A 13474-nucleotide genomic window follows, 5' to 3' on the forward strand; every position below is an offset into this window, starting at 1 on the left:
TGAGGTACGCCTGGCGCCTACACTTCTATCTTTCCGGCGCCAGGTCAAAACCTTTTTATTTTCCCAGGCATTTTAATATATTTTATTAGCTTTTAATATGTACTAGATTGTTTAAGTGTTTAATATGTTTGCCTTTTAGTGTTTTTTATGTGATTTTATTGTATTTTACTTACTGTTGTGCACCGCCCAGAGAGCCTTCTGGCTGTGGGCGGTATAAAAATTGAATAAAATAAAAAATAAATAAAATAAACTGGGCATAAGCACTTCTAGCCACAGAAGCCACCTGAGACTCCACTGAAAAGTTGGGATCCAGGAGTACTCCAAGATTATGAACCTGTTCCTTCAGGGAGAGTACAACACCAGCTAGAACAAGTTGTACACCTAATTTCCAGACATGGAAACACCCAGCCATCCACAGCACCTCCATCATAGGATTCAGCCTCACTTTATTAGCCCTCATCCAGCCCTTCATTGCTTCTAGACAGTGGTCTAACACCTTCACAGCCTTTCCTGATACAGATGGAATGTCAAGATGGAGCTGAGTATCATCATCATACTGATGGCACCTTGCTCCAAATATCCAGATGACAGCACACAGTGGTTTCTGTCACGGATCCCCAGATCTCTCAGCCTCACTTTGTATAAACACAGAATTCATTTATGTTTTGCTCAGAATTCATTCAGAATACTGTTCACAAAAGGGAATACTGATACTTGTATTGGGATCTTAAAAGGTTCTTAAAGATTCAAGAGACACCATTGTTGACACCAGCCTCTAAGGGGTTTTTACCTCAGGCCAATTTCCCTTAACCTCCATGCCAATCAAATACTCCCACAACCTTGTCCAGCTACTGGGGACAATTTGCCTCTGTACCCCCAAAGTTCCTCTGGTGGTTCTGGCTGAGGAGTCCTTTATTAGGATTCCTGGGACCATGGGCTATGCTTCCTGGAAGATGGACTGCAGGCAAGTGATGGGTTGGATCTCACAAGGACTAGGATGAATGTGTTTGGGCACAGCATGGAGAAGTTCATCAGGAGGGCTTTAAACTGAATCCTAAGGGGGAGGGAGACGTAAAGTTGGTGGTAACGACTGATGAAGGCTTGTGCACAGTAATGGGAACAGAGAGATTGGGTCTAATAGGGCCCAGTAACAGTCCTCAGAAAAATGTAGTAAGGAAGCCAAGCCACAAATCACATGGTCTGATGTTTGTATACCAATGCACAGAGCATAGGAAACAAGCAGGACAAACTTGAACTCTTCGTTCAAGAGGGTAATTACGACTTGATAGGTATAACTGAAACTTGGTGGGATGACTCCCATGACTGGAATACAGCAATTGAAGGATATAACTTGTTCAAAAAGAACAGAAGGAATAAAAAGGGAGGTGGAGTCGTGCTATATGTTAAAAATATATATCCCTGCACAGAAATACAGGAAGGATGAGCTTGGTAGCTCCACCGACAGTATCTGGATTAAAATTAATGGGGCAAGTAATAAAAGGAATGTGGTGGTTGGAGTCTACTACCGACCACCCAATCAAGGAGAAGACGAGAATGTAACTTTTGAAAAGCAAATTGCCAATGTTTCGAGGAGGCATGATGTAGTAGTAATGGGGACTTCAATTATCCCGATATCTGTTGGGAGACAAATTCTGCCAAACACGGACCTCAAAAAAATTTCTGACTTGTGTTGGAGATAACTTTCTCCTACAGAAAGTGGAGGAAGCAACCAGAGGATCAGCTATCCTGGACTTGATTCTAACCAATAGAGATGATTTGGTGGATGAAGTGGCAGTTACGGGAACTCTGGGGGGAAGTGACGACACCATGCTTGAATTCTTGATTTTAACAGAAGCAAAAGCTGAAAGTAGCCATACGTGCACCCTGGACTTCAGGAAAGCCGATTTTAATAAACTCAGAACAACTGTAAGTACAGTTCCATGGCAAGCGACCCTAATGAGAAAAGGAATCCAAGATGGGTGGGAGTTTCTAAAAAAGGGAATTTTAAAAGCGCAATGGCAAGCAATTCCAACAAGCAAAAAAGGGGGGAAACAGCAGAAGAAGCCAATGTGGCTTCATAAAAAACTTAGAGATGACCTGAAAACAAAAAAGGACACATACAGGAAGTGGAAAGAAGGCCAGGGCACAAAGGAAGAGTACAGGTAGGTATCACGGAATTGCAGGGATGGCGTCAGGAAGGCTAACTCAGAGAATGAGCTGAGGTTAGCGAGGGGTGCTGAAAAAAGCTTTTTTCAGGTGTGTCCATAGTAAAAGACAAAGGAAATGGTGGCACAGCTACTCAGTGAGGATGGCGAAATGATAACAGATGACAAAGAAAAGGCAAAAGTGCTCAATTCCTAGTTTGGCTCAGTCTTCTCCCACAAAAGGGAAACATGAAGTAGAAGGGGCAGGATTGGAGCTGGAGCTTGACAGACAAACGGTCAAGGAATAACTAATCACTTGGAACGAGTTCAAATCAGCAGGGCCCCATAAACTGCATCCTAGAGTATTGAAGGAACTGGCTGAAGAACTCAGAACCGCTCTCTATTATTTTTGCGAAATCATGGAGGATTGGTGAAGTGCCGGATGACCAGAGGAGAGCTAATGTTGTCCCTATCTTCAAAAAGGGCAAAAAGGAGGAACCAGAGTACTACAGACCAGTCAGCCTAACATCAATCCCTGGAAAAATTCTGGAGCAGTCTGTAAGCACCTTGAAAACCATGCAGTGATTATTAGGAGCCAACATGGATTTATGAAGAACAAATCCTGCCAAACTAATCTTATCTCATTTTTTGATCAGGTAACCTCCCTTGTAGACTGTGGGAATGCTGTGGATGTAATATATCTCAACTTCAGCAAAGCTTTTGACAAAATGCCCCATGATACCCTGATTAGCAAGCAAGCTAAATGTGGTCTGGATGGAACAACTATCAGGTGGATCCACAGTTGGCTCCAGATTTGTACTCAAAGAGTGCTTATCCATGGTTCCTTCTCAAACTGGGTGGAAGTAACAAGTGGGGTACCTCAGGGCTCGGTCCTGGGCCCAGTGCTCTTCAACATTTTTATTAACAACTTGGATGAGGAGGTACAGAGCATGTTTATCAGATTTGCAGATGATACAAAATTGGGGGGCACAGCTAATACCGTGGAAGACAGAAACAAAATTCAAAGGAACCTTGATAGGCTGGAGCATTGGGCTGAAAACAACAGAATGCAATTCAACAGGAATAAATGCAAAGTTCTACACTTAGGAAAAAGAAACCAAATGCACAGTTATAAGATGGGGGATGCTTGGCTCAGCAATACGACATGCAAGAAGGATCTTGAAATTGTCGTTGATACAAACTGAATATGAGCCAACAGTGCGATGTGGCTGCAAAAAAGGCAAATGCTATATTAGGCTGCATTAACAGAAATATAGTTTCCAAATCGCATGAAGTATTAGTTCCCCTCTATTCAGAACTGGTTAGGCCTCATCTTGAGTACTGCGTCCAGTTCTGGTATCCACACTTCAAGAAGGATGCAGGCAAACTGGTTCAGAGGAGGGCAGTAAGGATGATCAGGGGACTGGAAACAAAGCCCTATGAGGAGAGACTGAAAGAACTAGGCATGCTTAGTCTGGAGAAGACTGAGGGGAGTTATAATAGCACTCTTCAAGTATATGAAAGGTTGTCACACAGAGGAGGGCCGGGATCTCTTCTTGATCATCCCAGAGTCCAGGACACGGAATAATGGGCTCAAGTTGCAGGAAGCCGGATTTCGACTGGACATCAGGAAAAACCTCCTTACTCTTAGAGCCATACGAAAATGGAACCAATTACCTAGAGAGGTAGTGGGCACTCTGACACTGGAGACGTTCAAGAGGCAGCTGGACAGCCATCTGTCGGGCATGCTTTGATTTGGATTCCTTCATTGCGCAGGGGGTTGGACTTGATGGTCTTATAGGCCCCTTCCAACTCTACTATTCTATGAGTCTTTGTTTCTGTGATTACCAACACACTGGGCGTTAATATACAGGTCTCAATTTTCCCCTCAGATGTTCTCTTATTCTTCATATTACCCTCATCATCAATTTCCTATCTCCTCAGTTCCCAATTCAATTCAACCAACTCCCAATTAATTACCCCCCCAACAGTTAACTCCTGACTGACTGTTACCTCCAGCCAATCAGAATGAATTTACCTGATCCAGGCCCCATCTCATGAAAAAGCGATTGTGTGCCTCTCTTCTCAGAACCTGTCAGCTAGCAGCCACTGCTAAGCAGGCTTGTAACAGTGTAACAATACAAGGCCATATATATATATATGCAGCGATGACGCTGGAGATCAGAGAAGAAACTGTAATACAGACCTCCAACTCCCTCTTAGTCATTCCAGAAGGACACCCCATGGTATGTGGTCTCAAACCTGCTGAGAGATCAAGGAGAGCCAAAAGTCTTACTCCCGTCTCTTTCCTGATAGAGGTCATCAATCAGGGCAAGCAAGGCTGTCTCATTGCCAAAACTTGGCGTGAAGCCAGATTGAAATGGGTCTAGATAACTGAAATGGATTGACTTTAGTGTTAGAATAAGCAAACTTGCATGTTCCCTTTAAGGGATATTAGGGAAATATCCCATGTACCTGTTTACCAGTGATGTAACTTCCTAAAGGGTGGGGTTACCTGGCTTTCTCTTCCTCCTCCTTTGTCTGGGATTATTGCATATTCTCCATTAAGCCTGAGGAGAGTGAAGCATGCACAAGTTCCTCTCCAAGAGACCATTATCATGGACTGAGACTTCTACTTTTCTTTCTAAGCTAGAGCCTATGCTTCCTGAACATATGAAAGGTCGTGAGTAAACATTCTTTATCTTTTACTTAAGAAGATTGTGTCTGTAATTATTTGTGTCTGAGGGAAAGAGTGGACTGGTTGATTCTTACCCCACTGCTTGCATTTATATCTCTGCTAAGAAATAGGACCACAAAACTATTCCTATTTCACACATATTTTTAAAATACCAAACATTTAATTTATTTTTTCTTCTCTCATTGGCTGCTTTGTTATTGAGAAATAGGGTCTAGATGGTTTAGGGTAGTATCCAAAGAAGTGCTTCTGCTAGCACAAGGACTTTTAGCTGCATAAGGAATTTCTTCTCCGCACATGTCCTCTAAATTTGTTCTGGGGGTTCCCACCTCCCAATCAGATTTGGGGAGGGTGTGGGAGAAGAGGGAGAGGAAGTTCTGTTGCAGGGTGGAAATCTTTGGGCTAGCAGAAGCACTTAGTTGGATGCCACTCTTAAGAGCTTTTAGCATTTCAGTGTAAAATGCACTTTGGCAGGAATGTGTGTCCCTTTGGATTGGCTGTATGAAATAGAGTGAGGTTTAGGGCCTGGATGTGGGGTATATATTGCCTTGACACATTTTTTAACTAATTCAAATATCTCCAGTCATCAGTTGTAAACACCTTGTAGGTGCTGGGTGGAGTAAAGATGCTTAGTGGTATTTCGAATACCTGCTCCAGTGCTATGTGATAAACTCTTTTTGAAACTTCTCTGCATTTCAAAATCAATTTGCTAGAGGAAGCAGATGTTTCAGAAAGCTTTTAAACTTCTACTTTTACAGTTCTTTGGATTGCGCCTGGGTTTGAAAGGCCAAATTCACGCAATCAAATCTTGGCTTAATATGCCGATATTTATATGAACTTCATGAACTTGCATCTAGCCAATATGCTGCTGCTGCAATTTCCTCCCTTTGTATGAGCAAGTGAACAGGTTCATGGCTTCCAAATAAACCAGGTTCTGGAATCCAAGTTGAAACCATGAGTTCATATTCTGGCTTGTTTGGAAGCCTTTAACCATAGTTTCTTGGCTTAGCGATAATTGGAAGCTATGATTATCTGCAACTTCCTGGATTGTTTTGCTGCTGTCACAAAGGGAGGAGCAAAGTGGCTGCATGCAAGTGGCTGAAGCTTGTACATATCTGTTTATTAAGATGAGATTTAATTGTGCAAATGTGGCTGTTATTTGCTATGGGACAACTGGTAAGCAAGCCGTTTTGAATCATTCATGGAGCTGGAACTTTGAAATATCATGTTTTATTCAGATGAGCAGCAAGCTTCTTCTAGAATATTTGCAGAATTTCTGATAACTTACAACTTTAAAAAAACTGCTCTGAACTGGTGCACAAGTAACACTGCCCATTTGCTCACCTAGCAATAAGTCTAAGCAATCAACTATGGCTAAGAGAGCTCTATGGATTGTAGTCACATAAGTCCTACTCAGAGTAGACCCACTGAAATTAATGAGCCTAAATTAGTCATGTCTATTAATTTCAGTGGGCCTGCTCTGAATAGGACTACCATTAAATACCAACCAATGTTTCCTCCCCCCGCCCCAGCGTTGTAAAACATTGTATTATGACAACCCTGGTTGTGAGGGATGCCTGGTTAGCTTTAATATGGTTAAGGGTAGGGAAAATTCATGCTCTGAAAAGAGGTGCTGGGATATGTAATCTTGCAGTCCTGTGCTCTACTCGTAGTTGCTTCACCATAGAATTGGAATTGTTCATGTGCATAATCGCTTAATATGTCAATGGATGAATATTTGTGTCTTGAAAATAGAAGTGAAGAATCTTGGTTATAATACTGTGGCAACACAAAACATATATACTGGAAAGTACTGTAAAATAATAAAAATGGATTATACATGGAATATGTTGTGGGAAAGTGTATTTGGTTATGTGACATTACCTGGCATTACCTAATTTGTAAGCATAACTTTTAACATTTTGCAATGCATTATTTGTTGTTCATTTTCAGAGAAGACCATTTTTAAAAACAAGTAATCCATATGTCTGTCTCAAAATAGTTTTTGAGATATGCTTATTTTTATCTGTAAAGATAAAGTCAGAAGTTTAATTAAAGAAAAATATGTAAAGCATCTGCAGGCAGTAGAATGACATATGGTTCTACTGTTTACATCTGGCGTGAATCCAGAAATATCCTCCAGCAGATGACTGTCTCCAGTATGGCGTCAGAAAGTGGTGGGAAGCTCATTTAAACTCATTAATCTAGTAGTATTTGTCATCTTCCAGTAATGTATACCAAGCTTGTGTACTGGAAAAAACATTTGTATACGAAAGCATTGTTGCGCTTTAGTTTCAGAGTACCACTACAATTTAAGTAATTCTAAAGCTATTTTTCAAAGGTAAAGACCGATGAATATTTGAAGTAAATGCCATAAACATTCATAATAAATTTCATCCAGGAAGATGAAGAATTTAGTTTTCCTTTTTAGGTGTAAAATAAATTTGATGAAACAAAATACTTCATAATGTCCCCTCTTAGGTCAAATGTGTAGAAATACATTTTAGATTTCACCATAAATGTGTTTCATTCAGTCAGGTAATTTTGGACCTGCAGTTTCATTTTAAAGCCCTTATATTCCTGAGGAAGATCTCTTGAAACATTAAAATCACCCCAACTAAGCTAAGGAAATCTGCTCATGGAAATGAGCTTGCATGTGCGCGTAGCTTGCTAGGGATATTTGAATGCACATCCATATATACAATACAGGGAAGAGGCAATTTATTAAAATGCTGAAAACATTAGAATAATTTGTTTGAGTCACCACAAGAGGCATGATTGATGTGTTAGCAACATATACATTTTAGAATACATTTAAAATAAAATATTGCTTTGAATAACATGTACATTTGACAAGCATTTGAAAGGCATTTCTATCCACGGTCTTGCATAACTAGTTATATGTTTACAGTTTGTTTATAAGTGACTAGAGCTGCTTTGGGGCAAAAATGTATTGTTCATAAATAATTTGCTAGTCATAAAAATACCAGTGCTCTTGATTTTGGGGGTGGAATCCATTTGGTGCCCTTATACTCATGGAAGGGATTTTGATGATGGGAGCTGTAATCCAGCAAGATTCAGAGGGCACCACCTTTGCTACACCTGCCATAATATTTTTGTTAAATAATGTGGTCCTACTGCTTTGGTGAAATTACTTCTAAGGCCAAGAAGCATTACTATCTTACGAGTTCACTTTGTATTGTTATTTGCAAATTATAGGGAAAATGTGTTAATATTTACTGTATTAGAGTCACTGGCCATGTATTTGTTTGTACAAATGGAATGTAAACTTTTTTATTATTATTTATATAAGAATTTACATCCCCATTCTTCTAATGCGTATTCATTACTCAGGACCGCTTACAATAATTAAAATGAACTATAGAATATAATACTTCATAAAATAGCAATTAGAAACAAATCTTCAGAGACAAGCTAAGCAGATAAAACAGTTGTTAGAAACATTTTCTACCTAGCTGAAACAAAGGCCTACTGGAACAAAAAATGCAAAACAGCAAGAGAGGGGGTCAGTTGAGTCTGAAAGCTAGACTGTAGACATGAAATCTTGGAAGCAGGGGTATTAAACCCCTTATAACGTGTGCCAAGATGGGAGACTGCCTCTTCTACAGCAGCAGAGATCAGTCCTGTTATATAAAACTACTACATAGTATAGCTGGGTGGAGTCCCCAAATGGTTTCCTGATGATATATATGATCTTCCACGTCCAGTCCTTGAGGAATATCAAGGGAGTCTTTGAGAGAGACTGGTGTCCAAGAAAGACAAGAGACCTGGCATACCCACAATGTGAGGCAATCCTTTGCTGATCTACCTTGGACTTTTGAGGAAACAGTAAAACTAACACCTTTCTCTTAGCAAGGTGTCTTAGGAGAAGGGTACCTTAGCTGTCCTTTTCCTTCCTAGTACCATACCACCATACTGGGTATTGCTTAGTTGTGACAATCAATACAGTAGTCAGTCTGATCACCATCTAAATTATTATTATTATTATTATTATTATTATTATTATTATTATTTATTAGACTTATATACCGCCCAACTAGCAATAGCTCTCTGGGCGGTGAACACAAAGAATACAATAAAATACACAATATAATACAATAAGAACGTATAAAATAAGAACAATCTAAAATCAATACAACAAATATAAAAATCAGGTTAATTTAAATTAAAATGCTTTGGAAAAGAGGAAGGTTTTAACCTGGCGTCGAAAGGATATCAGTGTCGGCGCCAGGCGCACCTCCTCGGGAAGACTGTTCCACAGTTCGGGGGCCACCACTGAGAAGGCCCTAGATCTTGTCACCACCCTCCGGGCCTCTTTATGAGTTGGAGGGTGCTAAGGGAGAGAACTGAATTGCTCCACTGAAATAACATTTTTCCAAATGCTTTTAAGAACATGAGAAGAGCCTGCTGGATCAGGCCAGTGGCCCATCTAGTCCAGCATCCTGTTCTCACAGTGGCCAACCAGGTGCCTGGGGGAAGCCCGCAAGCAGGACCTGAGTGCAAGAACACTCTCCCCTTCTGAGGCTTCCGGCAACTGGTTTTCAGAAACATACTGCCTCTGACTAGGGTGGCAGAGCACAGCCATCATGACTAGTAACCATTGATAGCACTGTCCTCCATGAATTTGTCTAATCTTCTTTTAAAGCTATGCAAGCTGGTGGCTATTACTGCATCTTGTGGGAACAAATTCCATAGTTTAACTATGCACTGAGTAAAGAAGTACTTCCTTTTGTCTGTCCTGAATCTTCCAACAGTGTCTCAAATCAGTTGGATGCTCTTTTAGATGAAGAATTTCTCCATCCCTCTTCTAAATTGGTAGCTATTTCCCTTCTCTTTCTCTCATACCCGCTGACCTGGGTAACACAGCCTTTCCCAACCAGTGTGCCTCCAGATGTTGTTGGACCACAATTCCCATCTTTCCTGACCATTGGCAATGCTGGCTGAAGCTAATGGGAGTTGTGGTCCAACAACATCTGGAGGCACATTGGTTGGGAAAGGCTGGAGTAACAGAACAGGTTGAATGAAGGAGCTCCTTCATAGCCAGTATCATTGCTCATCCCTGCCTTATTCTCGGAATTGGCTCAGCAAGGAAAAAGGGTAATGAGGTGGCTCCTCTGTTAAGACATGACATCGCAGTAGCCACTTCCAAGCAGGTTTTAAGGTAGAACTGCTGGGATGATAGTCCTAAATAGAATCCTTTGGCCCATTCAAGACTGTTCAACAAGAGGCTAACCATGTCACCCCTCTTGAGCCATTGACACTTGCTACTCAGGATTGTATCCAATGCTATGCAAGCAGAGTTCCACTCCAATAATGGGGCTTCCTCTTAAATTGCTCCAAAGGGTCACCCAACCCTCTGGAGCAAATTTTGGGGGTATGTGAAGGGCTGCAGGGGGAAGGAGAAGTTCTGTTATGCAAGTGAAAGTATTGTGGTGCAAGCGGAACAGCAGCATAAGGATACATCCCTATTCTAAACAAAGGTGAGGAACCTCTATTCCAGGGGCTGAATGTGACCCTCCAGACTCCCTTATCTGGGCCTCAGGACTCTCTGCAGGGTCCATGTCTCTTCACAGGCCATACACCTCACCAGCTTTCTTCTGTACCCTGCTTGAGTGCTTTTGATTGCTGGAATGTGTCCTTGAACTGTATTATTGCCTCCTCACTTGCTTGATTGAGAAGGGGGGATGTATGTAGAACCCCTGGCTTTTGCATGGCTGGAGTGTGTCCCACTGTGCAAAGGTTAAGAACCCTATCTGGTTATTCCACCCCCTTTTGCTTTTGACCACACTAAGTTTTGTTTTTGTCTCTGGCCACCACTGGCATGCAGCCCCCAGAAGGTTGCCCATGAGGAAATGTGGCCTTCCTGCTGAAAACAGTGCCCCGCCCCTGTTCTAAAATATGTTCCTTAGACTTTAATAGATTTTTTGATTGACTTCCCAAACTTAAGGCTAGCAAATTACTTTTCTTGAAACACTCCATTGAAAGCCTAACCATGTCCATATTAATAGGAGTAATCAAATCTTGTCCACAACTCCTGAATTTTTTTGTGAGGATGGAACCATGTCTGCTCCAGGTTTTGGTGAACTCTTAGGCAAGATGCACCGGGGGGGGTCCTCCTTCATGCTACTGTTTATTGGTGCTGCTCAAACACTTGCCCACTTTCCCCTGGCGCAGGCTACGTGGCCAGCCAGAGAGAGAGGACAAGATAAGTGGAGATTGCTGCTCCTCTTCTTGTTCTTCTGACTGTTTGCTCATTTAGAGGAGAGATGCTTCCCCTATATGTCTTCAAAGCCCAGAAGATGTTTCTCTGCCATAAATCAAGGTGAGGAAGGTGTGACTTCCAGTGGTTAAGCAGTGGGCAGGTGTCTTCTGTTTCCTTAGTAAAGGTTCCTAGCCTGTGTTTTCATCTGGGACGGATGAGTGGGAGGGGAGGGGAGGCAAGGCAACAGTGGTTAAGAGAATAGCTACATTCTTTCTTCCTGCTCATGGCTTCTTTGCTAGAAGAATCCTGCTTTAAAGTGGAAAACCTGTATAGCTGAGTTTTGCAGATAGACAGTAGTGATGAAATAGGTAGGTCTGCTCTGAGATGTAATGGCAATGCAAGATGCACTAAATACGGCTGTTAACTGGAACAGAATGATGCAGGAAGTTTTAGGTAGGAAATTCATGTTACTTGGTGTTGGACGGGACGATTAACTTTATTACTAGTAATATTTTACCTTCCTATAAATAATCTGGGTTGCTAGAAGAAGTGACAGTAGGACTGCCCTTGCATAATACAGATTTCCTTTTATTTGCGGCCTAATGTGTAATGTTTGTTTGGATGCATTTATAATGAATTCATGCTTATTTGCTTCGATCCTAGGAGTTTGCGGCACTTACTAAAGAACTAAATGTATGCAGAGAACAGCTCCTTGAAAGGGAAGAAGAAATTGCAGAACTGAAAGCAGAAAGAAACAATACAAGGGTTAGTTAATTATCTGATATCACTGTGTTGGTACTGTATGCAAGCAATGGTTTTTTTGATATGGAGTTTTGCATATAATATAGTATAAGGTGCTCTTTTGAAATCAAAGGAGGAAATGAATGAATAGAACCTTTAGCTATGCTTTTATGTTTCTGAATACAGTGCTTCTTGTGATGTGTTTTGAATGTGCAAGACTTGAATAAATCAATGAACTGTAACATGTACACTATGTGCTAGCATTTTAAAATAGATTGTGTAAATATACAGCCATCAACTGAAAATTGAATAAACCATATACATGTTTAACAAGTAAGATGTTATATGTAAACTTTTTATTAAACTAAAAATTAATAACAGTCAAATGTAATAGGTTGGATCCAAATGAAAAGCTATTCACATCCAACAGAAAAATTGAAAATCTTGAACAGAGGGTCTCACCATCCTCTTAGATTGCGTAGTTAAATTCCTTTGCCCAAATAAGGTGCTTATCCAACCAGCAAATCACTAGGGTTGTATGTTTTGCTGTTGGAAAGACTTTGATGTTCACAGAGGCCTTATAAGCCACCGAAAATGCAAATTCTCTTTTCATGCTAGATTGATAAAGCAATTACCTCCTAGCACCCTTCACCAGGGCAGAATCTAGTTGATCCTAGCACTGTTGCTCCAGTGGGAGATATCCACCAGTGTAAGAGGACTGGAAGTGACATTTGCCTATTTCACCCAGTGCATTCTGAAATCTGCACTGGAGATTTGGAGGATCCTCCAAAATAGATTTGGTCGTGCTGGGTCTGTAGTGAGTTTTAAAAAAAACAACCTTCCCCTCTGTTAGCCAAAATCTGATTACTACAACCATTCTGTACCACTCAGCACCTTCTATTCAGTCTCTGCTGCTTAACGTATATGGCAGAAGGGTTATCTTAGTTGTTTGTCATGAATGCAGACTGTCTGCTGGTGTATGACTATTTAATCATAGCATATTTAATTTTTAAAAGATGCAGCAAGACCCTGAATATGGTTGTGAAAAATCCTTTTAGACTGTAACATTTAGAGCCAAATCACATTTCATACCAATTAAAATGTTGGTTGCATTTATAATATCCTGCAGAGAGAACTGAAAGTATGTAATGGGAATATGGACATTTCCAAAGGTTTGTTTGTTTGTTTAATTTGTATCCCGCCCTTCCTCCCAGCAGGAGCCCAGGGTGGCAAACAAAGCACTAAAACACTTTAAAACATCATAAAAACAGATCTTAAAATACATTAAAACAAAATAGCATTAAAAACATTTTTTTTTAAAAAACAACTTTTAAAAAGGGTTAAAAAATTAAAAAACATATTAAGCAATTCTGATGCAGATGCAGGTTCAGAAAAATGAACGTCAAATAATGTATTGGCTGCTGTCAGGCCCACATGCACTGTCCACATAGTTTTTAATGTGGTTTCTCATTCTGACTGGAAGCTAGCTCTAGCTCTATCGTTACATATAAACTGAACAAACCATAGTTTTCCAATTCAGATATAACTGTAAATTGTGGGGGGGGAGGGGTTGCAAATGAGGAAGTTGGCAAAGAAATTAGTGCATATGGGGAGGAGGAAATATGCAAGCCCAAGGATGACCAAACAATACCAATGGATGGTATTCAATGG

The 13474-nt window shown here is 40.7% G+C and overlaps 1 protein-coding gene across 11 annotated transcripts in view; it reads left to right on the plus strand.

Annotated features, from left to right (window-relative positions):
* Positions 1-13474, plus strand: part of PPFIA1 (PTPRF interacting protein alpha 1) — a 112268-nt gene that overhangs the window by 14483 nt on the left and 84311 nt on the right. For all 11 annotated transcript variants that reach the window (XM_061610705.1, XM_061610697.1, XM_061610695.1 and 8 more), the window contains one exon: positions 11726-11827. In XM_061610705.1, coding sequence (XP_061466689.1) covers positions 11726-11827 — 102 coding nt within the window. The remainder of the gene's footprint in view (positions 1-11725; positions 11828-13474) is intronic.

The sequence above is a fragment of the Rhineura floridana genome, chromosome 2, assembly GCF_030035675.1.
Source record: "Rhineura floridana isolate rRhiFlo1 chromosome 2, rRhiFlo1.hap2, whole genome shotgun sequence".
Classification (NCBI taxonomy): domain Eukaryota; kingdom Metazoa; phylum Chordata; class Lepidosauria; order Squamata; family Rhineuridae; genus Rhineura; species Rhineura floridana.